This window comes from Tympanuchus pallidicinctus, unplaced genomic scaffold, assembly GCF_026119805.1.
Source record: "Tympanuchus pallidicinctus isolate F22 unplaced genomic scaffold, pur_lepc_1.0 scaffold22, whole genome shotgun sequence".
NCBI lineage: Eukaryota > Metazoa > Chordata > Aves > Galliformes > Phasianidae > Tympanuchus > Tympanuchus pallidicinctus.
Window position 1 is genome coordinate 16448474 of NW_026294739.1, and position 26773 is coordinate 16475246.

At 38.1% G+C, this 26773-nt stretch overlaps 2 protein-coding genes across 4 annotated transcripts in view; one reads left to right on the forward strand and one right to left on the reverse strand.

The window, feature by feature from the left end:
• Positions 1-1926: 1926 nt before the first annotated feature.
• On the forward strand, positions 1927-19076 carry CCDC39 (coiled-coil domain containing 39). 2 transcript variants are annotated; one of them, XM_052687118.1, is made up of 20 exons: positions 1927-2084; positions 2387-2506; positions 3529-3675; positions 4709-4867; positions 5820-5912; positions 5996-6124; positions 6698-6889; positions 7697-7800; positions 8147-8279; positions 9860-10054; positions 10762-10926; positions 11398-11535; positions 11765-11973; positions 13329-13452; positions 14194-14353; positions 15430-15536; positions 16778-16918; positions 17057-17236; positions 17457-17545; positions 18135-19076. In XM_052687118.1, exons 1-20 carry the CDS (start codon positions 1974-1976, stop codon positions 18289-18291), a joined length of 2853 nt encoding a protein of 950 aa, XP_052543078.1. In that variant the 5' UTR covers positions 1927-1973; the 3' UTR covers positions 18292-19076. The 2 variants fall into 2 exon arrangements, with proteins under 2 accessions (XP_052543078.1, XP_052543079.1); XM_052687119.1 differs by having other exon boundaries at positions 10777-10926.
• A 119-nt stretch (positions 19077-19195) lies between these two features.
• TTC14 (tetratricopeptide repeat domain 14) overlaps positions 19196-26773 on the reverse strand; it is a 60390-nt gene continuing 52812 nt past the window's right edge. For both annotated transcript variants that reach the window (XM_052687122.1, XM_052687121.1), the window contains exons 4-12: positions 26325-26409; positions 26113-26242; positions 25435-25587; positions 24782-24853; positions 24213-24332; positions 24007-24129; positions 23316-23433; positions 21332-21441; positions 19196-20620 (exon numbers count right to left, since the gene is read on the reverse strand). In XM_052687122.1, coding sequence (XP_052543082.1) covers positions 19651-20620; positions 21332-21441; positions 23316-23433; positions 24007-24129; positions 24213-24332; positions 24782-24853; positions 25435-25587; positions 26113-26242; positions 26325-26409 — 1881 coding nt within the window. In that variant the 3' untranslated portion in view covers positions 19196-19650. The remainder of the gene's footprint in view (positions 20621-21331; positions 21442-23315; positions 23434-24006; positions 24130-24212; positions 24333-24781; positions 24854-25434; positions 25588-26112; positions 26243-26324; positions 26410-26773) is intronic.

Below are 26773 nucleotides of genomic sequence, written 5' to 3' on the forward strand. Positions count from 1 at the left end.
TGTGACAGGAAGCTGTGTGCAGTTAATTTCTGTCCCAAGCCACAGACAACCTTTGCCTGCTGCACATCGGCGTTGCTAAGCTTGCTTCTTCAAAAACACGTTTCAGCACAACTCAGAACCACTCACTGTGCCACATAAGACAACAGAGATCCTCCTACTGGCATATTTGTTTCAGTTAGCTTGCATGCTAGATTTCCTGCAGCATTCCTCTTTGTAAAAACCCAAGTTGCCTCCTAGCACTGTTTTTCTGTTTTCTTCTGGTGCTGTAAAGAACTTGAGTGACTTTTCTCAGGGGTGAAGTAACCAACAACGGAATACCCACAATAATCCCCCAAAAATAGCATGTTGCCATTTTAATATATTCACATCAGGCCTGACTTCCACTGTTTTTCAGTGATCTTTTCTTCTCCAGAAGCATTATATACAGCTGTCTACTAACATCGTTTCTCAATACGGTCACTGTTGCTACCATGCCACAGAACCATGTTCTGTATTCAAACTCACTGCAAACCCCTTCCCCAAACCTTCTCCAACAAGCACGTTCTAATTGTGCTCCAATTAATTTATTTCATGCCTTTTCACCTATTAAGCCTTCAAAGACGTAACAGTACTTATTTAACCTTCTAAGGATATCTTCTCCTAAGGATACAAAGTCATCTTTCTTTAAGCTGGACTCCTAGCAGCTACTTCTACATAGTTTCATCTCTCCTTTTTGAGAGTAAATGTTAGGCTGCTGCAGGAGAAGACAGACAACAAGACAGTTACCAACACAAGGCTTCTGCAGCAAGATTATATTTCCTTCAAAGTCTGGAATGCCTTTCTTCATCCAGGAACAACCAAATTCAGTGGTAGGGGATGCTTCCCAACCCAGAAATATAAATAAATTCAGGTTCAAGACACCTGTTAAGAGATATCACTAGCAGCCCGTTCAGAAACAGGACGTGCAGCAGGCGCTCTATGGCAATCTATTATTTGGCATTACCAGTAACAGGCGAGCTGAGCCCTCACACGGGCCCAGCTGTGATGGAGCATGCTGGGGCACAGAGCACTGAACCAGGTGAGATTCTGACGGGCTGTGAGCAGCCTGTCTGCTGAAGGCATTTCAGCCTGAGGAGTTCAAGTTCAGTGAGGTTACAAGCAGTTACAGGTAAAGCTGCCTTCAAATAATTCTACAAACAGCCCTGCTCGTGCCTTGCTGCAAGCTCTTAGAACTTTCTGGATTTCGCACCAGTGGACAGCAAGCTTCTCCCTTACCTTCCTACCGACCAAGGAAGGACTCACATTGCAGCCCTCGCTTTTCCCGCACCACAAACATACAAGCTCAAACCAGAACATAAACCTTTGCTCTCCACCTGCACTCACTTCACCTCGTGCTGCCCAGGAGGTACCGCGGCCACAGCCTTGTGATGCCTGGAAACGCAGGAATAAAGGGCACCGGGAGCCAGAGGGGCATAAAAGGAGACAAAGGAGGGAGGAACAGCCTGGAGGCGCTTCTGGTATCAGAGCTCACCCAAGGCGAGGGGAAATGCTGAACTGCTGCGTTAAGAGGCAGGCGGATTTTTGCTCACCAATCTAACGAGCTAAACAGCTCTTTTCCTCTTAGGAGTCGGGCTGCCTGTGGTACCAACCGTGCAGCAAGAACCCCTGGTGAGCAACCAGAATCCCTCCGCTCAGTAAAAAGCAGCCCGCTCTGCCTGTTAGAGCCAAGGAGGCAGAGAGAACTGCAAGATAAATAAATAAACGTGAAATTGAGAAAGACCTGCTGTGTTTTTGAGGTCTCATTACACAGAACATAAGCTCCGCTGCCGACGAGCCGACGCTCTCTGCCAGGGAGGCGCGAGGAGCGCCGCGCGCACAGTCGTTCTCCCCGCGGGGCGGGGCGGGAGGCGGCTCCCGGCTCTGCACTTCCTGTTTGGTTACCGGGGCCGCGGTTGCTAAGGCGCTCGGCCGCCCTCCTCCTCGTACCCGAGGCCATGCAGAGCACCGGCGGCCGCTCCACCGCCTCGGTGCTGGCCGAGCTCCAGTGGGACGATGGCTACGCCGTGCCCGTGGCCGACGCGGAGAACAGGGCGCTGGAGGAAGACGTGAGCGCGGGCTGCGGCCGCGGGGCTGTGGGGCGGAGCCGAGGTTCACACACGGCGGAGGGGCGAGGGAGGCTCCGGCAGGTCGGCCCGCGGAGCTCGGGAGCGCTTGGGACACGTCTGTGTGCTGGCCGCTGCTGGGTGCCGGCAGCCTCGGTTACCTTGATCCGCAGCAGCACTTAACGGCTGCTTTTGCCGCTTGTTGAAAATGTTAAAACATTTCACTTGTCTTCTTTGAGCAAGAAGTTGCAGGTAAAAAGCACTGCCCTCCAACGGCTTTATTGACAGTTCTAACTCTTAAACAGCTACAGAAGATGGAGAGAGAAAAAACGAACCTGCAAAATCAGCTGACCGACTTTGAAGAGCGCGTGGAAGCGATGACATCTCACTTGAAGAACGTGAGGCAGGAGTTCAGCTTCACCCAGGTAAACTGGCCACCCGGCAGGCCTGTCACTGACACTCTGGCAGCGCTGCGATCTGAGCGCCTGTCTGTGGTCGGAGTCCCTGTGTGGCAGCTTTGCAGGAGTTCCTTGGCCTTTCATCTGGGACTTTCACAAGAAACACAACTCAAACTGTGGCCTCCAGTGATGGCAGTTGATGGTCCATAAAAAGATCCTTCCTGGATCAAATGATGGTACCTAGAAAAAAAGCCAAAAAGGACACAGTTTAGATGTCTTTACTTGTAGATTTTAGAAAAAAAAAGAAAAAAAAAAAAGAAAAAAAAAAGTCAAAGAAGAAAATGAGTGTTAGGGAAAAACATTTCTAACCTTTTTAACAGTCAAGAGTTAATTGTCAGATTCTAAAGAAGAATGAGATGGTAAAGGTGCAAGACTGCACTTTTGTTGTGAGTTAATTGGCTAAAATGGGCTGCTTAGCTTTCTAAAGAGTTCCAAGTCACAGCTGCACATCTCTAAAGTTGAGAAACTGTCCTGCAGCTGAACAACTTTCCTGTCACTGCACACTTTAACTGGCGAGTGAGGAAAGAGGCAGCACATACCATGCAAGAGAAGCCTCTAGAAAGTGACAGATTTGTATTATGTAGGGGAAAAATCCTGTCAAATCACTTTGTCAGAAAGATTAGACATGATACTGCTGTAGGCCAGCCTGGTGGTCTCTCTCAACACAGAACAATAAAAGCATTTAATTCCCCGTACCTTCTGAATCTTACTTAAAGCTGCTGTGAGATTAAGATTTTTATTCTAAGACACTAAGATTTAGACTATTTAGACTTCGGAAGATCAGTATCTTGAATTTAGGGTGAAATATCTTTGACTTGGGTTCCTAGGGCTATACATGGTTGATCTGGGGGTATCTGATACAATGTGTGTATAAATACAATATTTACATAAAAATGCATTTACATGACAAAATCATGTCCTCTCTTTTGGTTGATTGGTGATGAGGGCCTGTTGTCTGTTGTAAAATGCTGAACTCTGTTATTCTCTAGTCTCTTTACAAAGCCAGAGAGAATGAAATTGAAACTGAACAACACTTTAAAGCCCTTGCTGAAAGAGAACATGGACGTCTTAAAAGTGAGATCAAACGTCTGGAAGATGAGACCGTTTCCTTAAGAGAAAAGAAAAACAGTCAAGAAGTAAGTTTCAAAACTTTTGTAGAAGAACTTCAGTATTGCAGTTAAATTTTATTACTTTTGTCCTCACTTGCAGTTAAAGAAATAATATTATGAGATTCAAGAGAGCTCTCTGTAATTAAAATTTTTAGACCATAATAAGGTAAATAGAATGACACTTAGGTTCTCCTTGCACAAACTGGTCGAAACTTAGCAAATGTTAACTAGACATTGAAAGGTTTCAATTCTTAATGCCAGATACACAGCCACACATCTGTGCCCCTATCTTGATAACTCTGGAAGTTGTTTTCTTTATGGTTCACAGATTAGATTGTTGGTGGCAAGTCTTCTTTCCCCCCTACAGTAAATTCAGGGTATGATTTTGAAATGCAAATGCTGCTTTACATAAAGAAAAAAAAAAGATTAAAATTGAATGCTGTATAACTACAGCATCTTCATATTTTACGGAACACTCTCTTATTTTTCTACAAATTATTTACATTTTTATTTTCCACAGTCTCTTTCTTCTTGTTATGTCACTTTGTACTCTCCACTCTCTCAGACAAGGTAGCAGAATGAAGACATCTTTGCTCTTCAGCTGCATCCAGATACTATCATATTTATATCAGGAAGTCTCTTCACAGTCATATGGGACCATTTGTAAATTCATACACAGGATAAGGATCTAAGAATGAGGCGCTGAATGTGTGAGAGAGAAACTTCCCTGTGTTGCCTCAGATCAGTTTATTATGTGGTGCAAACATGTTGCACATGGGTGTCACTTGCAAAGAACTGACTTTTCTGGTTAAAATCGTTTGCATTTTAGGTTTCTGATAACTTATTGCCTTGTTTCTTCTTTAGGACATATATTAGCACTTCTCAATTATTGGACACAATTAAAAAACAAACAAAACCAACTCAAACTACTTATCGATCCCATTGACAACAATATGTGTGTAAACTTGCTACAGTGCTTGAAGCAGTTGTTTCAATTACTAATCAAAGAAAATATTAGCTATTTAATATCAACCCTTAAATTTATTTCATGTTTTATTAGAATACTATAAATAAAACCACGAAGAAGTTGGAAAGCTTAAAACAACAGATGAACTGTGATGAGGAAGTTTTGGAGAGTTGGATAAAGGAATCAAATCGCAAAGATAATGATATTATCACAATCCAGAAATATGCACAACAAGATGAAGGGAAACTAGGAGTAAGTAGAAATGACTGCAATTTTCAGAAACAAAACCAGGAAAACATATTTCTTTTTTTAGCAGCTAAAGACTTTGTTATGTTGTCAGATCAGGTAAGACTGAGATTTTGTACAGTTTAAACTCATGATTTCTAATTAGCACAAGAGTGCTTGAAGAAGGCTCATTTCAAAGATAAGAGAGAACACGTTTGACAAAAGATGAAATGCATTACTGAAGACAATAACTTCTTTCTCTATAAGGGTAACATTTAAGTTTGAAATTTTCTGAGAAAATGTACAAATAGCTAGTAAAAAAAAATTAGACAGCTGACAATTACACTTAATTCAGCGGGAAGTTTGTTCAATAATGTGATTCAAATTTGGAAAAGTAATGTAGATTTTCTCATTAGAACTAAATTTTTTTAATATTACTTAGTATAAAAGACTGCTATTTCATGCAAGGGTAATGAATATTATACATGCATATAAATAGACACTCCCATCACAAGTTCAGACTTCCTAATGGTTCATTCCCAACTACAATATTAATTTGTAAGTATCCCTTCTTTTTAGCTTTGAAATACAGTGGGGAGAAACCTGCTTTTTAGTCATTAAATATTTAACCACAAAACTTTAATTTAGACTAATAGTCTCACTGATAACATCTCCATTAGCAAGTCACATGGTATGCTAAGAAGAGTCGGGTGAAACAGCTGGTGGTGAGGAGTCCTCACGCACATTATGCACGTGGTGAAAAGGTTCCTTTGGCCTAGCGCCAGTCTGGGCCTAGGGACATAAGATTATGGCCTCTTGTAGGAAGAAAAATTTGGGTTCTTAGTTCTTTGTTCTGTAAAATACAATAAAATGGATGCCTCAACAACTCCATCCTCAGTTGCTGCAGAGTTTTAGAAATTTAAGATTTTAAATATAGTTACTTTTAAATACAGACTATTTTCATATCATTTCATTTCAGGCACTAATCCTTCAGGTAGAAAAGTTGACCATGCAAGCAAATCAGAAACGCAGAGCTCTTGATAATGAGCTTACAGAAACCATAACTGCTCAGGTTTGTCCATGAGGTTCTTGAAGTATCTTTTCATATACAATTTTTTTAAAACAAGAAATCATAGGAATGCTTTTACTGAGCAGATGGAGCTCGACAAGACAGCTGAAGATTTTCGCAGAGTTCACCATGAAAGGCAAGAAGTCATCAGGCAGTGGGAGAACGCAATACAGCAGATGCAAAAAAGAGATCAACAGATCGATCACTGTGCTTTGGTAAAACTGCTTTGTTTGATTTGTATCACTATGTCAGCCTACTTTTCTATCTGCGAGATTGAGAGAAATTTTGCCACTTCCTCATGAGAACAATTGTTTGTTTTTTTTAGATGCTTAGTGTTCTTTTTGTTGACCTCTGTATTTTATTAAGGTATTTTCAAAGTCCATCTATTTGTGAAACGTAGTCAGAATTTATTTTGAAAGCATTCTCTCTCAGTGTAAATAATAGTGCTCTGCTTGATGCTGTATCAGGTTTAATTTTCAGTCTGAAAATGCAATGCATGCCAGTTTCAGTACTGCTCTTTTGTATGACCTAAGAATCTAAGAAGCGACAAGATGGAGTGTTATTTATTTCTTAGAGTGCAAAGACAGCAGCAGTGAGGGGATTATGTCTGGGCTGTGATACAAAGAAAGGAAAAGAAAATAGTGAACCTTTAGAATTGGAAGGAGTTAGCATTTCTACATCTGTGAACAAATGTACAAGAAGTCTTAACAGTAATCTGTCTTTTGGTTTTGCTCTAATCTAACACATTACATAATGTAAGAAAACCTAAAATGTTTTTCTCCCAATAGCTAGTAGCAGAGTTAAAACAGGAGATGCGAAAGAAAGAAAGTGTGCTGAAAGAGAAGGCTTCCTTTTTAGTGAATGAAACTATTAATAATATGGAATATGAAAAACGAATTTCTGTTGCTGAGCGAGAAGCAACCAGTCTCCGGAGAGAGTATCAAACTCAGGATGCTTACAGAGTTCAGCTGGAGAACGAGGTGAGGATGTCCAGTCAGTGCAGAAAACCAAACTGAAGCTATAATTTCTTAATTTTGATTAGATGGAGGAAATACATGAATAGCATTTACTTTTCTGTTCACATACTACGCTCTTCAATAGTTCAACAAAACATCTGTTCTTCCCAGTTTGCTCTTGATTATTTAGATCTTAAGCCTGAATTTAAACCCTTCAACGACAGCACTGAAGAAAAGCAAGCATACAGCCATTGAAATGAGCTTGTATTCTCTGTGGTGATGGAATTAAATGAATTCATTTGCTCTTAAATGATATAACACTATTAGATGCTTCAGATGGATCTTGCCTTTACTGTACCTAGACTCCAGTACTGTATACAGATCAGAGAAATGTCTTCCGAACAATTCCTGTCCTGTACTGCCAGAAATGAGTGTTGATTGCCCAGGGAGTCAGATTAAAATGCTTGAAAAACATTTTCTCATAGCTTTCTAATCAAAGGCAACTCTCCTGTGAATAGGAAATGTTTGATGTTGTTTATACTTATATTTAATCTGCATTTAGAAACAAAAATGAGCCACATTGCTTCATTACTTAAACATCTGTAGTAGTTGTTCCAGGAGGTAGTTCATGAATCTGTGCAGGAGGGATACACTTAGATTACCTGAGTAAGTTTTCTCTCAGCAAGAAAATGGTTTTACTGGGCTACTCTGCAATCTTGGCAACTTAAAAGTTTAATAATTTAAAAATTTAATAAAATACAGTTGAATTAAGTTTGGACAGGTTTTCCACACCAGGTGGTTCACGTACTGATTTCCTAATTAATTTATTAGCTGGACATTTTGAAATCCACTGTGAACAGAACTGCTTCTCATCTGGAGTCTTTAAGAATACAGGTAACTAATATGAAGAAAGAAATTGAGAAAAAAAAAGCCAGGTAAGAAACAGACTTTTAAAAATACAGTTTGTAAGAATTACAGATCTAATCAGATCCTTCTTCTAGCAAAGAATCTTAAATAATGTTAATTATTAAAGCCTCCCAGCTTCTGGTTTTTTCATGTCTACTTTACTACTGTGTACAGTAATTTCTTAGTCAGAAAATATTCCTGGTAACCACTGTTTATTAAAGGGAGTGAAACAGCCAGCTAGGACCGTGGTTATCACAGCTTCCAGTTCAGTCTGTGTTATTAGGCAGCTGCTCAGTAAGATACTTGATATTTGATTTCAGAGGTGTTTTAAGTGCAACATGCATGCAACTTGTTAAATCATCTATTTTTGTTTAGACTGAGCTTTCTTAAGGAAAGAAATGCAGGTCTTTCCAACAAGTTGAAGCTTGTAACTGAGAAGACGCTCAGTGCAGAAGACAATGCTTTGAGAATGGAAGAAATGCTAAAGGAAGAAGAGAAAACATTCAAGGTAAAAATGTTATTATGGCTTCTACAAATGAAGGTTCATTTGAATTTGCAAGCTCTTTCTAGAACAAACACTTAAGTTGGAATAATAAAACACTCCATTAAAATGAAAAACCTACTTACTGCTACTTAAAACTATTACCAGGGTGGCTAAACCATTAGCAGGGTTTCTCTACTCGCGTCTGTGGCGGATAACCTAAGATGACACTGAGCTTGGCAGCTCTGGAGCTTCAGGGTAGTATTTTAACTTGGATGCGCTATTCTTGAAGAGTATTTTAATGTATTAGTCAGAAAGATGCTTTCCATCAACATTAGCTACACATGACTTTTTGTGGCATCTATTAATTTGCTGTGAAGAGATGCTTACAGGAACAATGTGGATGAAATCTCGCCATTTTACGCTTTAGTGCTCTGATACTTCTTCTATCTCTGCCAATACACTGTTGTGCCACCAAGCTTACTGAATATCCTTGTGCTACTGACAACCACATTTAAAGAGAGGGGGGAAAAATTCTACTAAATAATTTAGATATGCAAGAGAGACTATGAAAATAAGGTCAAATCTTGATCCAGTTTCAGTTGATGAATCAGTAATTATTTCCACTAGGTTCAGAAATATACCTCAAAATTGGACACAGGAAATTAAAAAAGCTTACTTCTTCAGTTCCTCTGCTTGAGTATGACCCAGGGTCTGCTGAAGTCAGTGCAAAATACTATAGTCCTTAATAGATTCAATACTAAACTCGCCTTGCTTTTTCCATCCTGAGTTTTTGATTAGGAATTACACTTGCTGTCAAGTTCAGCTACAAAAAAATCTGATGGGTGAATCTGGTAATGAACTTCTAAAGGATCTAACTCATCTTACAATGTTACTAAAGCCAGCAAGATCATTCACAAGCAAAATTCACAATGCATACTTATAAAATCAAAAATAAGTGCACTTTTAATCAATTTGAAGAGTGAATTCTGTAGCGTTTTGCTTTATTAATTAGAATGTGCATATTCAGACTCTGTACTGGAGCAGTACTAAAGGTAATTGAGCCTTTCAGAACAGGACTCTCAAAGGCAGCAATGCCACTTACCTCATTTTTGCAGTGTACCTTACAAGAAACAAGTATACAGACCTGCCTGAGCTTTGGAAAGCCTTTTGTCATTTGGGGTGGTGGTGGGGAGTAGTGGAAGGATGGGAAGGAAGAGAGCTGCCTTCTTGTTAGGGTTACTCAAAAAACAAATTCTATTCTGTTTCATAACATTCCTGGTTCCCTGAAATGTTCAGCACTGTCTTTGTCATAGCAAACCCTCCTCAGACCTTGTTTACTGGACCGATTCATGTGTCAGTGGTAACTTACCTCTGTGGATAAGGAAGTGATTTAAAAATGTGTACTTAAGTTCATATAATAGCAGGATAAGATCAAAGTTAAGGCAAAAAACCTTTTCTCTTGAGTCAGTTTTTTTCACTGACAGCCATTTTGAAGACCTGTGAAATTCCATATTCTTATTAATGGATATAGTATTGAAATTTTTTATCTCCCTACATACGATTAATAAATCTTCCCAAGTTACTTAACGATTAATTGTCACTAGGAAAAAGAAGCAGAACTGGACCACCTAAAAGAAGTATTTTTCAAGAAAACTCAGGAGCTAAAGGTGCAGATGGATAAGGAGAAATGTGTTCTGGCAGAAGTTGAGGGAAGTCGAGCATCACTTAAAAATCTTAATAGCCGTCTGCGCAGACTTGATGCAGATGCATTAAAACAACAGGAATTGATATATAACCAGGTAAAATGTCAACACACTTTTCTATTCTGATTGTTCCCAGGTATAATGAGAGTAAGTTGCTCAAGTTCTGTAATCCCTGTCTGTCCTTTGAAATTCTTGCAATGCTGTGCAGTGTTAATCTGAAGTCTGCATTTCTGTCTCTAAATGTATCAGTAAAATTGAAATAACTGAAACTTGCTGTGTATCACCTATGTTATGTTCATATGTATCTTGTTACTTTTTGGATCTGATACTTTTCCTACTAATTTCTCAAATCAGTTCTTTTCTTTGATCCCTGTGAACCATGGACACCTCAGGGTAAATTTTTAAAGCAATACAAGAGGTACATGCCAAAATCCTTTTATTTACTAATTGGATTTTGTGCAAATTTCTTATGCACTACTTTGAAAATTTGCTCTTTTATATTGGCATCCACTGGTAACAGCAAGATGGCAACTATGCTGTAAGCCTCCCTTAGAGCAGACTGCTGAGCGTGCTTTGTTATTCTTCTAGCAGATTACTTCTGAGCCATCTCTGCACATCAGTCATCTAAGAATATTCTGATAATGTTTTACATTTATGAGGTCTATAAGCCATAAATTATTATAAAACAATAGCTTAATTAGGTGACTATCCTAAAGCAACATTTAGATCCAGCATTCTAGCTTTATAGGAAGGCTAGAATTGCTTATCTCAGACTATGAATTCACTTTCAAATATTTTAACAGGATTTTTATATTCAGCAAGTACAGAGACGTCTGTCACGGTTAGAAGGGGAGGTTAATGCAGATGAAAAACAAGTTTTGGAAGAAAAAGTTGCTGAACTTAAGAAAGCCTTGGAAGAAAAGAAAAGTGCATATGATGTTTTAAATGCACAGCACAAGAAACTTCAGGTATCTTCCTTAGAACATGAGGTTGACTGTGTTATATGTTTATAGCCTGCAGTATTATTGGAGTCAGATAGTTTTATGAAGATGAACTAAGAATATCAAAGTCGTGGCCAGACATGACTGCAGATGTTTCAATTTTTTTTAATGGACCAAAATACAAGATTATATTAGTACTGCCTTATTGGCTGAAGTATGTATGTTGTTTAAATAAGAATTAAATACTAGACTCCAAATGAAGCAATGACATCAATACTGCAACAGCACTCTCCATCAGGACTGCAGTGCTCTAGGCACTGCTTATGTGGCAGAATGGACACATGGACAAAAGATGGTTATGGCACCTGGCTCCAGCACTTAATTCTTTTCATTTAAATATACTAGTAGTTTTTTGTGCAACTTTCATTAACAGAAATAAATTAAATATAACTGAATTACATATAACTACATATAATTACATAAAATTGAATTAAACAGAATGATGTCCATTTCATCAAAAGAGCAATGGATAAGACAGGAGAAGAAGCAAGTGGTCTGATGATCAAGATAAACGAACTAAATCTTTTCAATGAGAAATCAGATCAAGAGTTAAAAAAAGCTAAAGCCATTAAGCAGGTACTGTATTATTTTGCATTTTTTCTAATACAAGGCACTATTTTCCCCCTAATGTACAGAAATTCATGTGAAGGTTGGTTGTCTTGCCTGGAACTACATTTTATCCATAACAAACCCCTATTTTATAATGTTACACCTTCCCCAATTTTTATTTGAAGTCATTTTCATCACTGCAATCTTACCTAAAAATGATACTTTCTTAGTTTGAGACCTTTCTGGCATTTGATAGGAGATGATGATTGAAGATAATCTCCTAAAACTGGAATTGAAGCGTCTTCAAGATACACTCTGTAATAAGACAGAGAAGGTTTTAACACTGGAAAAGCAGAAGTTGGAGTTAAAGAAAGCCATAGCAGAAAGGACTGAGGAAATTAAGATCCACAAGGCAATGCTGGATTCCCAGATCAGACTCGTGGATCAGGAACGGCAACGCATAAGGTAATGCTGATTTTCAAAATCCCCGGTGCAGCAACTCCAAAACAACATTACAATGTAAAACTTCATTTAAAAATATAAAAGTCCTAACCGATCGTCCAACGGTTCCTTCAGTTCTTTCATCTGAAAGTAATTGAGAAAAAAAAACTAAGTAAAAAAATTTTCTCAAGTACCTTTTCCATGAGCTTGCTTGAAAAAAAGGCATTTTAACCAATTTTACCAGTTGGAGGAAGTGAGAACAAAGTACATCTTGCTGTTAGTCATGTACTGCGACAGCTGAGGCTAACAAGCAATCTTCTCTGAAAACTGGAGCATTAACCACTAGACAGACCTCTGTCTTTGCTGTCCATTCTCACTGATTAGTGAGAGACTACAACTCATTCTGTTACTGAAGATCCCCTACAGTATTGAGAAGCCTCAGTCGCAGGCATTTTGTCTGAAGCACATGTTGTGTGTGCAACCCTGCATTTTTCAAAATCATCAGGAAATGTGCAGTCAGTGGCTGGAGCACGAGAAAGTACTCAAAGAGTTTAAAACTCGTATAGTATGGGTGTTCTTTTATTTTTACATTAAAAAAACAGTACTTAGTTATCTGCTCAGCTATGTGGATCTTACTTCTTGCCAATGTACTGTAATACAGAAGATGCCATCTGACAAAGCAACGATATAAAAAAACCTTTTCCCTTCTACAATAATCACTCTGAAGCATTTGGAACAGGCTTTAACTCTTAAATGGCAGTATCTGTATCTAGTAAAAAAATCAATGCTTTAGCAGCTGAACTCTGAAGTGTGGCAGGGTTTTTATTCACTCCTCTGCTAACCCCACCCCTCACAATAGGAAATTAGAATGAATTGGTGTGACTAAAACTTAACTGCTCACCAAGAGCGCAGAATGGGTGTTTTTTTCCTTTGGTAATTATGCAGCTAATTGATACTTCCGTGTAATTTGATTTGAGGTGTTTGCTTGCTGTTGCTTGCTGTCATCTCGAAGTGGCAATATTAAGATAGGATCAGCAGGGGGCAGCTTGCACAGCTGCAGGATTTAAATGCCAAACCTTTGAACGTTTTCAGGGAGGACTGTGGCACAGCCCTTCATGTTATGATCTGAAATGTGAAAATAAATCTGACTCATTTTAGAACTGAAAACAGTAAATAACCAGAAGAATAGGTGACTGTGGCTGGGAGAATACAGAAAGCATCAAAAACCAGGAACAGCACAAATGCTGCCTTACCCGCATCCTCATAGAGAGGCAGGCTGCAGGTCTAACAATAATTTAAGCTGCTGCAGCAAACTGTACACAGAATGCTGCTAGACAAACATTTGCTCATCTCATTTGTTTTTCCCCCATAAAATTCAGTGCTGAATTTCAAGATCGCCTAAATAAAATTGATAAACTGAGATGCAGATATGAAATTCTTACTGTTATCATGATGCCACCTGAAGGAGAAGAGGAGAAAACTCAGGCCTACTATGTAATAAAGGTATTTTATTATGTTTATGTTCAACTTAGAATCACAGGATCACCAAGGCTGGAAAAGACCTCTAAGATCATCCACTCCAACAGCCCACCTATCACCAATATCTCCCACTAAACCACGTCCCTCAGTACAACATCTATGCATTTCTTGATTTCTTAGCTGAAATCAAAAAGATTTTATCTGCTGGCCTGTATTGGTCAACTAGATAGGAGACCTTGTCACAAAAGGAAATTAAGTTAGTTAAGCAGAACTTTTCCTTTGTGAATCTATGTTGGCTGTAACCAATGACTATGTTGTTTCTGATGTGTTTTTCAGTAACTCCCAGAATAATCTCCATAATTTTATCAGGCAGCAAAGTGAGACTGTCAGGCCTGTAGTTACCAGGATCTTCTTTCTTTTCTTGAAAATTAAGACTCTTCCCAGCTTCCCATAAGCTGGGACCCCTCCTGATTCCCAAGACTGTTGAAAAATGATTGTGAGAGTTCTCACAAAATCATCAACCCTTCTTTCAGTAACTTGGAATGAATCCCATTGGGTCCCACTGACTTATGTGCATCCAGCTTCTAGTGTTGTAAATACCTACTTCTTCCAGTAACTCAAATTTCAGTCCAATCCTCACAAAGATAACCTCAGGATTTACCTAGGATTTTAACCCCCTACATATCCAACATATTCTTCTCTGTGTAATTGTCCTAATGTTTTTAGTATACATTCAGTCACCTAAGATACCAGTTTTATTTTCAGGCTGCACAAGAAAAGGAAGCACTTAAGCGTGAAGGTGATGATTTAGATTCAAAGATCAGTAAAGCTGAAAATGAAATTGTTGCTCTTGAAAACACCCTGCAAATACTTAATAACTGCAACAGCAATTACCGAAACTCTTTCAAGGAAGTCACTGAGACAAGTATGTAAAATGTAAATTACTGTTTGCTGTGAGTTACAGATGATGGTATAACTGCTATACAGTGGGGAAATTCAGTGGCACGAAAGAATGAATCACAGCCAGACTAAACTTGTAGTAGCAAAAGGGAGTGAAATTGACACACTACTATTATTAGTTCAGCAAGGCTGAGCAGAGTAACCACAGAAAACGTTCACATTCTTCCATCTGATTTATGTGAACATCCTCTAGGCCTATATAAATACTGCAAAGGAACATTTGGAGGAAGCAGAGCATGAAGATAATTACTGGGAAAATCATTAATGGGAGAAAGGAATGACAAATGAAGTATGTAGACAGAGTCGCACAACACAAGAAGCACTACTTTCCCTGCAGTGCTGCATCTCACACTGTAACCAGCTCAAATTGCAGATACAAAACAAACTATGCCACTGATCAGCTTCTGGTGTCAACTGAACTAGCTGGGTCACAAGATACCCAGAGCAACTGGACTGCAACTCTAGCTCAGGTACAGCCAGCTTAGGTACATGCACTCCTAGTGAATGCAGATCCTTTAGCTAAGCTATCATATATGGTTCTCACATGGAAGGGGAGAGGAAAAAGTAGTAACCTCTCATCCAGGAAAATGATTAAGAAAAGCAACAGAAACTGCACTGTTTTAAGGTAGTGTCAGCTAAAATAATAAACTATAAGCTCTTTTAGATATTGGAAATATCAGAATTCTGAAACTTATCTTCACCTATGATTTCTGTCATAATCTTGTATTATTTTCAGTGGAACTTCCTTTATTTAGCTTATAAAAAGCATCATTATGAGCAATTATATAAATTTAATCCTAGAAGATATTTAACTTATGTCTTCTCCTGGCTCTGGGAACACTGGATTCAAAATCATTATCTTCCATAAAGCTAGTAAGTAATTTGGAACAAGTAAGGGAACGTAATAAAAATATCTTAAATCTTGAGGTAACACTTTAACTAACAAAGTCATATTCTGCAGTGCAACTATATTCAAGTACAACTTATTTTGAAATGGAAACTGTGTTGTGTACAACTCTGCCTCATTGTTTGGGATCACAGGTGAGGAGTATGAGGAAAAACTGAAACTAGAAGAAGAGAAAAGGGTTGCTGATGAAAAATACAGATACAAACGAAGACAAGTCCGGGAACTTCAGGAATATCTGAAGGTAAAGCAAAAGTGCCAGTCAGACATGGCTGCAGCACGTAGTTCAATCCATACAAACCATCTCATCAAAAGAATAGCAAATTCTGGAACAACTTTTGCCTCATTCTCTTTTACAACTTATACTTTGTATCAATATATGCAAATTTTTATGTAAGGCTCTACATATCCTTTAAAAACTGCTTATCTGCATTTCCTTGAGTCACAACTGAACAGCAGGCTTTTTAGTCACGTATGCCTTACAGATCCAAAATCCCAAATCCATGGTGAATAATGCTCTGCACTGGCATCCAAGGAAGCAGTTACATCTTTGTAGCACATTGTATCAACTTGTCCAGTATTGCAGGTTTTGAAATTGACCCATCTTGCCTCCTCTGGGACTTTTTTGTCTATCAAAGGTGCTCCAGTTTGTCTACACAGCATTACAGTTTAGCTTGAGGAAACTAGGTGATTCTTATAAGGAAAAGGATAATCTATGTTCAGGCTCCACAATGGAGACTTCTCTTGGCTCCAGTTATAATTAGAAAGCATCCCAGACCCTTAAGAAATAGCATAACTTAATTAAGATTTCACACATTGAAATTAATATATCCTCAAACAGAAGAAACCTAAGGCATGCTGTTATACCCTACACAACTGTTCTAAGCCTGTAGGTCAACATTCTTTTTGCTTATTTTACCTCCACATAACATAGCTGTCGTCCCTCTTCTTTGATGTCAGAAATGTTTTCTTAAGCTAGGTTTGTCTTCATTGGGCATTAAATTCTAGGGAACTCTTAAAGAATATACTTTCCTGCCTTTTTATTAGTTAACTGAAAACAGAGCCACCCTTATAGAGCTGGTTTTGCTCACTCCAGCTGCTGCATCCCATCTCTTTTCTTGGGAAACAAATGAAGAATGTTATTTTTCTTGAGACAGCTCGCAAGGGAAAGTATGGCTCTGCAATGTTTGGTACTACACTGCATAAATCATTTGTAGATGCAACCCACAGCCACATCTGGAAACACATGCCTGTGATTTCATTATTCATACCTTTAAAGTCAGTGGGAATTTACTAAATTAATTAGTGGTCCTTTGTGCAAGTATTCATCCATTGAATAGTCTGAGAGAACTGCAGTACCATTACTACTATTTGCTTGAGCAACATTTAGAAACAAGTAGTAGCAATAACACATCCTCTGACAAAAACTGAAAGGACATCAGAACTGCTTTACAACTTAAAACTACTCTTCAAATGCATTTGCAGAGCATGGAAAAAAACTTGGATTCACTACTGAAGCAGGAGGCCATCTTTCAGGAGCAAAATAAGGAAAAACAAACTGTTATTTTGCAGCTGAACAAAGACATAGAAGAACAGAAGCCAAAGCTAGAAAGGGTTATCAAACAGGTCTGTATGTTGGTTAACAACTTGTAACATTAGTGGTCAACAGCTGTACTGTGTTAAGACCCCAGCACTTGAACTCAGTAGGTTTCTACAAGGAAACTGCATCTCCATCACAGCATGTTTTAAACTTACTTATGTTAGTGTTCCAGACTCTCCAGAGAGATTCAGTCCCTAAGGAAAACTAAAACAGAAACACAGGAAGAGAAAGACATCGATCTCCGTGCACTGAAGAACTTCAGCAAAACCATCAACAAATTGCTAGCCGATGTTCTAAATGCAAATCCTGATTTAACTACGTCCTTTCAGAAGTACTTTCACCAGGTGAGCTTTCCAGTTAACCTGCCAGTAAAATCCTGATTTATAGACAAGGTGTCTTTCAAGTGCAACTGCCTAATTCAGCAATGAAGTACAGTACTTACAGTACAACAGCAAAAAATGTGCTCATCAGCTTTCAATATACATTTAAATACAAAGCATTATAAACTCTCCTGCTGTGCTGCATCCTATTACACAACTTTTTTTTCTCCTCCAAATTTTCTAGTTCAATCTAGAGCTGCCAACAGTTGTTTCTGTTGGAGGTAGTCAAAGTTCTCCATCGCCATCCACACAAAGCTCACTGTCTTCTAGCAGGTAAGTGCTAACAGTGTTCTTTTGTGGGGGGCGGGGAGGCGCTCATTTATTTTAAATTAAAAGCTAAAACATCAAAATTATTCCCTACATGATAAAATTCCTTACACTTGCAGGTTTTCTCAGTCTTGCCTCTGCTTACACTTACTATGAAAGTTTCTCCCTCCTTTCGGACTACTAGATTATTTTTAGCACAGAATTAAGTTTAAAATTCACAGTTGAAAATAAATTGATTTTTCTGCAGTTATTGTTCTGTTCTTCTAATTGTGCTGTCACTTACAAGTGGTCTCACATACAAAGTGGTCTTACAAGCACACATTTGAGCTCAACCAGACTTGGCTCTTAAGTTTGTAAGCTCCCTTTCATAATTAATCAGGAAAGACAGGCCTATACTATTTAATTGATATCTTTCTCCTCTCTCCAAATGACATTTGATTAACAATGCATGAAACATACTGAATCAGGTGTGGTCTAACAGCATTTCCACAGGTTACTTAAGCCGTTAGTGTCAATGTCTACCAAACTTCTGTAGTGCATTTCCCTAGAACAGACACTGATTTTGTACACTGATGAATAAATTTTTGTTTTTCAGGTCCTCCAGAAGCACAAATTCAGCCTCTAGTCAGACTTCGTTGCTCAAAGTCATAGACTTGAACTTATCTGTCAACATTCCTGCAGAAGCAGCTGCTGCCAGTTCACCACCATCCAGCAGAACTAGCAGCTCTGACAGTCCAAATCACTACTCTTAAATTATCTTTAGAAGGCCACGATGAAGGCTTCTAAATTGCTTAAGCTGAAACTTAATTTATGCAGGTCTGATGGCAATTAGACCACTATAACTTTAAAATAAAACTTAAAGTAAGCAATATATTATTTACTATAATGGATGTTTTGCCTAAGTTAACCTTTAAATATCTTCCTGATTCTGCTGTTGAAGAACAAAAGACCTGCGAGACCTTTTAGAAACCAGTAATTCACATGCTCAATGAAAATAGCTTTAACATAACTAACATCAGTTTTAGTTAACTGGTATCTCACAATTACTGCAGTCTGCACAACTCAGAACTCCAGGTAGTCAGCTGACTGCATTATGCCTATTCTGTGCTTGCAAAAGCTGCAGCAGGGGCAATAAATCTGTAAAAAGGATCAAGCTTAATCTTAATTACAAAGATGTCACATATTTCTCTAACTGTCTTTCTTACCTTAACAGCAATGCGGAACATTTGCAACAACCCAGACAGTAGTTGTGCACTGTTCCCAGGTCACTCTTGACTTCTTACAGTCATCTTACCATAATCAAAAGATGATGGTATACAATAGTGCAGTTGAAGTCAGTAAAACACTGCTTTGCAAAATTACATGCTACCTTTTGGCAACTGACATATTAAGAATTACTCTGCAGAGGTACAGATGAAATGAAATACAACTGGTATTACACATCATTAGCCAGATGTTAGCTAGTCCTTCAGTACTAATAAATAATAATAAATTTCTTTTTACAGAAACATTAGAGAATGTGTTTGATATACCTAAAGAGCACAAGGCATTTGTCTTCTCTCAGACACTGGAGGGTTCAATTCACTAGAGCTGCACATAAAATAACCACTGCACCTCTATCAAATAGCCCAGCAACAGTAACAAAAAACCAAGACACAAAATTAAGAAAATTTATTGATCAAACGAGTTATATATGTTGATGGCATATGAATTTAATTTAGTATTCCACCTTCAATGGCTGGAAGTTAAAGCTTGAAGCAATAGTCAGTTGTATCCCAGGGGAAGAAAAACAAAAAACAAATTCCTGCTGTTAAAGTGTATTTGATGGAAGTTCCACAGCCACAGTCCAAGAGAATCAAATGATTTCATTCCATCACACAAAGCATACTGTACAGGAACATCTTGAGAGGATAAGAAAATTTGATTCTAAATAATAATCAATATCTTATGTAAGGTATCACTGCATCTCTTTCCACCACAAAAATCTTTACCTTAAGAACTCTTTGACATTCTGCAAGACAAGAAATTCTGCTTGTCATTTTTCATGTGTGTGTTCCCTTCAAAGAAGCCCAGATAAAAATGCATAACTACATCCAACAGAAAGCATTTTCTTATGTATTTTGCTGTTTCTTCTGCTTACTTCCTTTTTCCCGCTCAAACTCAGCAATCTGATTGAATATGTTAACTAAGTTCTGGGGCAGGTTTCTTTTAGTGCCGCCTTCTGTTTGTCCTGTATCATTTAAAGTAGATTCCCCGTCTGGTTCCTTTGTTTTATTCATCTCCTCATAACTTCTTTCCCTGTTCTTACGCCCACTTTCATTTCTATGCTGAGTTAACTCCTGCCTATCACTGTCATAAAGTTTATCACCTTCATGTAAAGGAGTGCCAGAATATGATCTGTACTTTCCCATTGACTTGCCAGAATAGTCAGACCCTGCTGGTGACATGTAATACCTGTCCTGACCCCAGCCGTGCTTTTTATAGTGTTCTCTTCTCCCTTCTGCATCCCATTCCGACCTCCTAAAGTAATGCATCCTGCTTTTATCATCTGACTTATAACATGAACCTGAATATCCCCTTCTACTGGAGAAAAATCTGTCTGTTTTATGGTATCTTTCGGTTTTGCTAGTACTTGCCTGAGTTTTGGAACTACAAGAATCTCTTGAATCTTCAGACCTACCTCCAAAAGTGTCTTCATCATCACCTGAAGTCCTCGACAGAGAACAGTGTCTGTCTTTCTCTCTTACCTCTGTTTTTGGACATACTAAGCTGTCCTGCCTTTCCAGCAGTTTCTCCATTTCAAAATTTTGGTTAAGGAAGGAGGCGGAGGTATCAGCTGGAGGTGAATACCACTCCTCTTTCCTAATCTGATCTTTATAATGTGAGGAAGCTCTGGAAGAGCGTTTTTTGGAGCTATGGGATGACTCTGATCTATTCCGATGCTTTTTCTTGCGTTTCTTGTGATCAGAGGAAGAGGAGGAAGAAATTGATGCATCGGATGAAGAATCGGTTGAGGATGAAGAAGAGGATGAAGAGGAGGAGGAGGAGGAGGAAGCTGATCTTTTCCTTTTCTTCTTCAACCTAAAAATACAATTAACCTGTGAGGTAATCTTCAGCATTAGGCAAAGATTTTATCTAGAAAACAGTTCTGCACTCCCCATAGTCTGGCTGAGATTGGACTGTAAGGCATGAACAGAAACTGGGCCTGTCTTAGCAAGACACTTTAAAATGTCATTTCTTTACCAAAAGAATTAAGATTAAATCCACTGAACAATGTATCACAAAGTGTGTCCTGTTCAATACAGCACTGCGCTTCAATACTTTACAAAGTCTTACAAAGTATTTGTAAACATCTGTTCAATAAAAGGCTGTGTAACTAACAAATGCTACCATTACATAGTTCATTTGAAAATCGATTATACATGGACTTACATGCACTTGCTGCCCTTCTCTTTTTAAAATCGTAAGGCCTATTCAATGGCTAATGTTGAAATAATAACAGGATGCAGATAATGACTCAAAATTTAGTAGACTGCTCACGTCAGAGCTCATTTTTCATCAGCCCATGTTAAAAGCATGCGGTTGGGACACAACCATGGAGCTGTGTTGCTTTATGTATTGTGATTTTTCTTCATTTAGCTCGTGCATTAGCTGTCAGAAACTCTAGAATTTACAGTGGGCCCCTTAACAGTTTGTAACTTACTGGTTTGGGATGCTTTCTCTAATAGAAAAAAAGAGCTCACATTCTGGCTTAATATGCTCAAGAATCAGTACTGAATCAACAAAGGTTACCTTTTTTCCTCTTTTAAAAGCTTACGCAATTTTTCTGCACTTGTTTCTACTTGCTTTTCTTTCTCTCTCTCTTCTTTTGCAGCTTGTTTCTCCCTCAATTCCAAAGATTTCTTTTTTGAACCCAAACATCATAAAAAAAAATTCATTAAAAGTGTTAATTAAAAGTTAAAGTTTTCCCCATGCCCCCAACGCCATTCAAATATATAGTTACAGCACGGATGTTTTACCAGGATTCCCAGATTGACAGTTAATAAGAAGTTTGGCATTGGCCATTGTTATGATCAGGTTTTTGTTAATGACCATATCGCAGTTTTTTATCCATTGGGAATGTATTTGACCAACCATTGCAGTGGACCCGTGATCCAGCACACCACGAAACACGTGGTCCAAAGGGTATAGAGAGCATATGCAAGAAGAACACAGTGTTAGCAGTGTGGAGGAAGAGAGCAGGAAAATGTTAAAAAAAAAAAAAAAAAAAAAAAAAGAAAAAGAAAAAGAAAATATTAAAACAAAAAAAAAGATTGGAGGGGAAATATTGTTATTGCAGTTTACAAGTAAAGTATGGCAGAGCCCATTGTAAAATGTGTTTAAGTTGGCCATGTTTGCATACAAACCATTTTGTAACAATTTCACAGACCAGTTTGATGCATAGTTTACGTAAGAAATCATGTTCCAAGGGTTTGTTGGTGATGAGCAGCACCAGATGTCAGATACAGCAACAATGGTCCAATTCAGAAGAAAATGCATTGAAGAAAAACACATAATCAGTATTACAGGAAAACACACTTGGGTGTTGTTTCAGCCATCCTAACACAACAGTGACAGTACCAGACTTGCATATTCAAATGCATATAAATGCAAGATTGTGATTATCAGACGAATAAGACAAGCCTATTAAAATCTAGTAAGGATCAGACTTCTGCAATCTACACCCCTAAAGAGCAGCTCTATTCAGAAAAAGAAGCAAGTCTGGTGATTCTCAAAACTTAGCAGTAGTCATAACAGATACAATAAAGGAAACCCTTAATAGAAGATACGGCTATGCAAGCGAAAGAAACAGCCCACGTTATGTTTACCTGCTGCATCAATGACCATAATGCCAGAATTACAAAATGCTGAAAGAAAATGAAGTATTTCCTACTTGCTACAAATATTCTTCATTTTAACCAAGGCTTTAAGATCTTTCTACGGCAGCCAAACATAGATAGTGCTCAAATACCATACAACAGTTTATCTATACTGCAGCTCAGTTTTATTAAAAAGGTTGTCGTAGATCCTCTTTCCCTTCTCTCAAAGCAACCTGTCAGCATTATGGCTTCACCAACTGAAGAAGCATCAACTGAGGCCACCTGCCTGAGTCTCTTTACTTCATAATATGCAAAGCATAGAACACACCAAGCCTGCCCCTCAGTGCTTTATCTTACTATGATCCTCCCTGGAAGACAATACAAGTAAAGGAGATAAATAAAAGGAAAATGGGGAAGAAGAAAAAAAAAAAGACAACAGATTAGCAAAAAGATTAACCAGGGCTCACCTGGGAAACATGCTGTGTGCAAGGGAAGGGAGGAAAAAGATAGCTAAGATTTTCAAAATCATCTGCCCATCCTCCCAGCCCACTCTTTTCCTTTAAATCACCTACAGATTCCCCCCTTGAAATCTTCCTGCACTTTGGCTGGTTTTACCTAAGCTTAATGGTTTTATCCTCTTTTCCCACCTCCACTGTTTGGCATTTTTTCACTACTCTGTTCAAAACAGTGGAGTCATCAAGAGGTACCTCTCTTCTGGTAGGTACAGCCATAATGCTCACTATAAAAGATTTACTATGGAGAAGGGAAGCAGAGAGCAAGACAAAGCATCACTGTCAAGCCTCTCTGTTCAGAAGACTTAAAATGATTTTTATTTATAATTATTATGATGATTTATTATATTGCTATTTATAGTATTTATTTTAATTGAGTTATATGAAGAGAAAGTAAAGAATCACCTGTATACGCTTACGGACTTTTGTTAAGGCCTCTTCTGCTTCTTGAAAAGTCTCATCCAAACTTAAGGCTTTTTTATAGTAACTCTCAGCATTTATTAGTTTGTCTTCCTCTTCCAACCTAACATTTAAATGATGAAGCATATACAGTTAATTTGTATCTCCTCATGTCCTGGTCATCGTTAGAAATAATACTCTGTATAATTTCAATTCCAGTTTCAAAAATAATGTGTCTCTTCTTAATGCAGATTCTAAGAAACCTATTCCCGAGTACTCCAAAGTTAATTCTTCTGTTGCAGAGGCTGACAAATATGTCACAGAAGTGACAAAACATGATTTTGTTACAAATAATTTCATAAAAATATATACAGATATATATGGGAATATATATTCCTCTATACATAAGAGAGTCAACATTCCTATACACATGGGAATGTCTTCAGCCATTTCACAGCACTTTAAACGAGCCTGGCACCCTGCCTGTGGAAAGATATCAAGAATTGAATCTTAACTATTTTGCAAAAGTTATAACTAGGACACAGCAGTAAATGTAAACCCACAGCAGCTGTATTTCCAACATATAAATACCCAGGAAGGTCAGGCGCCAATCTGTGCCCCAACTAGGGCCATATTAAAAAATACTGTAAGAAAATTATTCTCAGCCAAACAGAAATATAATGCTAACTACACTTACTGCTCGCCTCTTTCCACAAGTGTCTGACAGAGGTACTTCCTCGCATTCCTGTGTGTAGGACAGTTTTCTAAAGCAATTTCAAAATCACTTATGGCTTTGTTCAGACTTCCTTTAGTTGCGTACCTACAGCAACACAAAAGTTGCACAGGCTTTAACAATGTTTTTCTTTCACAAAGTAGGAAATCCAATGAGACAAGCAGACTTACAGAGCCCCACGAGCTACCAAAGCTTCAACATTCTGTGGATCTATTTCCAAAGCCTTGTTGTACTCATTCATGGCTTCCACGTGGCGCCCATCCTTGAAGCAATCAACCCCTGCCTTCACGCTAGAGAAAAGTATTTATAAAAACATCATTATGGTAAGGCTACAAATTTTTTACTGCCAATAATACAGGAATTAGTGCTCCATGCAAGCAATTAACTTATTAGAAGGTAAATTACATGAATTAAATTTCAGAACTTTCTTTAGACACTATTATTTGTAATTTAAGATAAGATCTGTCACGGTAAATAATCTTTCGTGTATTTAATTGAAGCTGCTACATACTACTGTTTTAAGAAAAAATGTTTTGCTAGCATAGAATTCAGAAATAGTAAATACTCATCCCCATTTTTCCCCCCTCACACCTAGTAATTCAAAAGAAGTATTTCAACAAAAAATTGAAGTGTGTGCTGTGGAAAAACTGGTTCAATGGGTATTTTCCTTCAGGAAATAGAGCTGTAGCCTAACCTAATCTTACAACAACCTCTGAAAAGAAATCAGCATACTGCATACCAATTCAGGGCCCAAGATTCAGACTGCTTTTTCCTCAATGCAGGGGCAAAATCTTCTTCATCAATATTTTTCCTTTAAAAATAACAATAATAAAAGTTAAAGTTGCCTTTTAACTCTGTAACATTAAAATTATAATACGCAATGCATTTGAAATAAGCTAAACTATTACTTTTACAACACATTGCTTCCCTCCCTCAGTCAGGACTTATTTTTTCTGGGTCCACTTTTCCCAAACTGTTCTAACACTGCAACATGGCTACAGCACATTTAAAATATATATATATATATATATCATATTCACATCTACCTTGGGGTGTATGATACCAATACATACATACACATGTCTTAAGTTTATTTTACTTACTAAAAATCATCATGCATTTCAATCCAAAGACATTAACGAGATTGAAATAACAACCCGCTACAGCCTTGGCATCAAACATGCTTGGGGACACGTCTCACTCAAACAATTTTAAATACTAATTTCTTACTCCAGAGGAGCTTGCCTTTAAAATATTAAAGGACACAGAAGCTGCAGTCATGGAAACTGAAATAAGAATGGTTGAAGTACCAGCGTCTATGACTTCCACTCATATCTACATTGGGATTAGAATAACAAAGCTACAGGTAGGAACAAGGTAAAAATCACTTACATTTGTAGACTTCTCATCAAAGATGGTGGATTTGATTCACTTATTCCTAGTTTTTCTGTTAAATATTCAATTAATGACGGATTTGCAAATCCCGGGGAACGATGCAACACCTCTTCAAATGTCTCTCCTGTTTTTGCAACTTCCAAGCTTCGCCTTCAGAAAGCACCAGCATACACAGAACAACACGGATGCACACGACACTGAATGTTATGCTCAGAAGATGTAAGCAGCACTGTCAGCATGGGCGTACAAGCCACTTATTTCTACAGGCATAAGTTTTCCTACTGTTCAGCTATACTGAAAGTGGCAGAGACAGCAAGGAGCTTCCCGCCAAAGTAAATTTTAAGGAGTTCAATATTTCAGTCCCAGAGTCACGATAACAACAAAAACAGTAAAAAGTAAAGCAGTTTTACAATGGCAGATACCTTCAGTTCTGCATTTAGCAAATGTAACTTCATTTGCTTTTTGCTTTTCTTGCATTCTGGGACAGACAGTGAAAAATCAACTACAGCTGATAAATCTAGAAAAATGTAAGTGACAGCAAAGACCAACAAAAAGACTGCAGTTACCAAATTAAATTGGAAACAATCCTGACAAGTTTCAAGGACATTCTATCAAAGACACTCTTCAGACAAGCTGAATATTTTTAGTTAGAAAGCCTGGACAGCATATTCTTACCTATAATGTAAGGGCAAGTCCTCAGTGGCAATTACTCCTAGTTTTGTACTAGAAAGATTGGGTGGAAGAGCTGAGCTGTAGAGTGATAACGTGATCTTCTCGTGGTATCGATCGACATCCTTAACAGCCGCTACAGAAACAATTCAAGTTAGGACAAAGCACAAAGATCCCAAAAGTGAAACTGATTCCTAATTACACTCGCAGCTACTTGCCTCGAATAAGATCTCCAGCTTGATAATAAGATAAAGGATCTCCATGGTTGGTTTGAGAAGGCACATCTCTCAGTGGACAAAGAGCCTACAATACAGGAAAGTTGGAATAACATAAAAAAAAAAAGAGGTTTAATTACAGAGCTAAATTGGCTGCATTACAGAATTTTCCATGTTACTGCCATTGACTCACAACTTCATCTGCTCAACAATCTTTCAACACACATTATATATAAAGTAAGAACACTCCATGTGTACATGAACTTTTTTAAAAATGGAAACTCTTATCTCCCTGAAGTAAAACATGTGCTAACAACATCAAAGCCACCACACATGCTTACATAAAAGCATTTGAACAAAACCAGGCTTTTTAGCTCCGCAAAATTAAGATGGAGGAATGTAAGTTTAATCTTCCCACACATGAAAGTCATAATAATTGAATGCATGGCTTG

Bases quoted from the DNA above. Each gene is read 5' to 3' on its own strand.
- CCDC39 (XM_052687118.1), top strand. From the start codon at position 1,974: ATGCAGAGCACCGGCGGCCGCTCCACCGCCTCGGTGCTGGCCGAGCTC. The intron at 7,801-8,146 runs GTAAGAAACAGA...ATTTTTGTTTAG, and splicing joins ATTGAGAAAAAAAAAGCCAG to ACTGAGCTTTCTTAAGGAAA. The intron at 11,536-11,764 runs GTACTGTATTAT...GGCATTTGATAG, and splicing joins AAGCTAAAGCCATTAAGCAG to GAGATGATGATTGAAGATAA.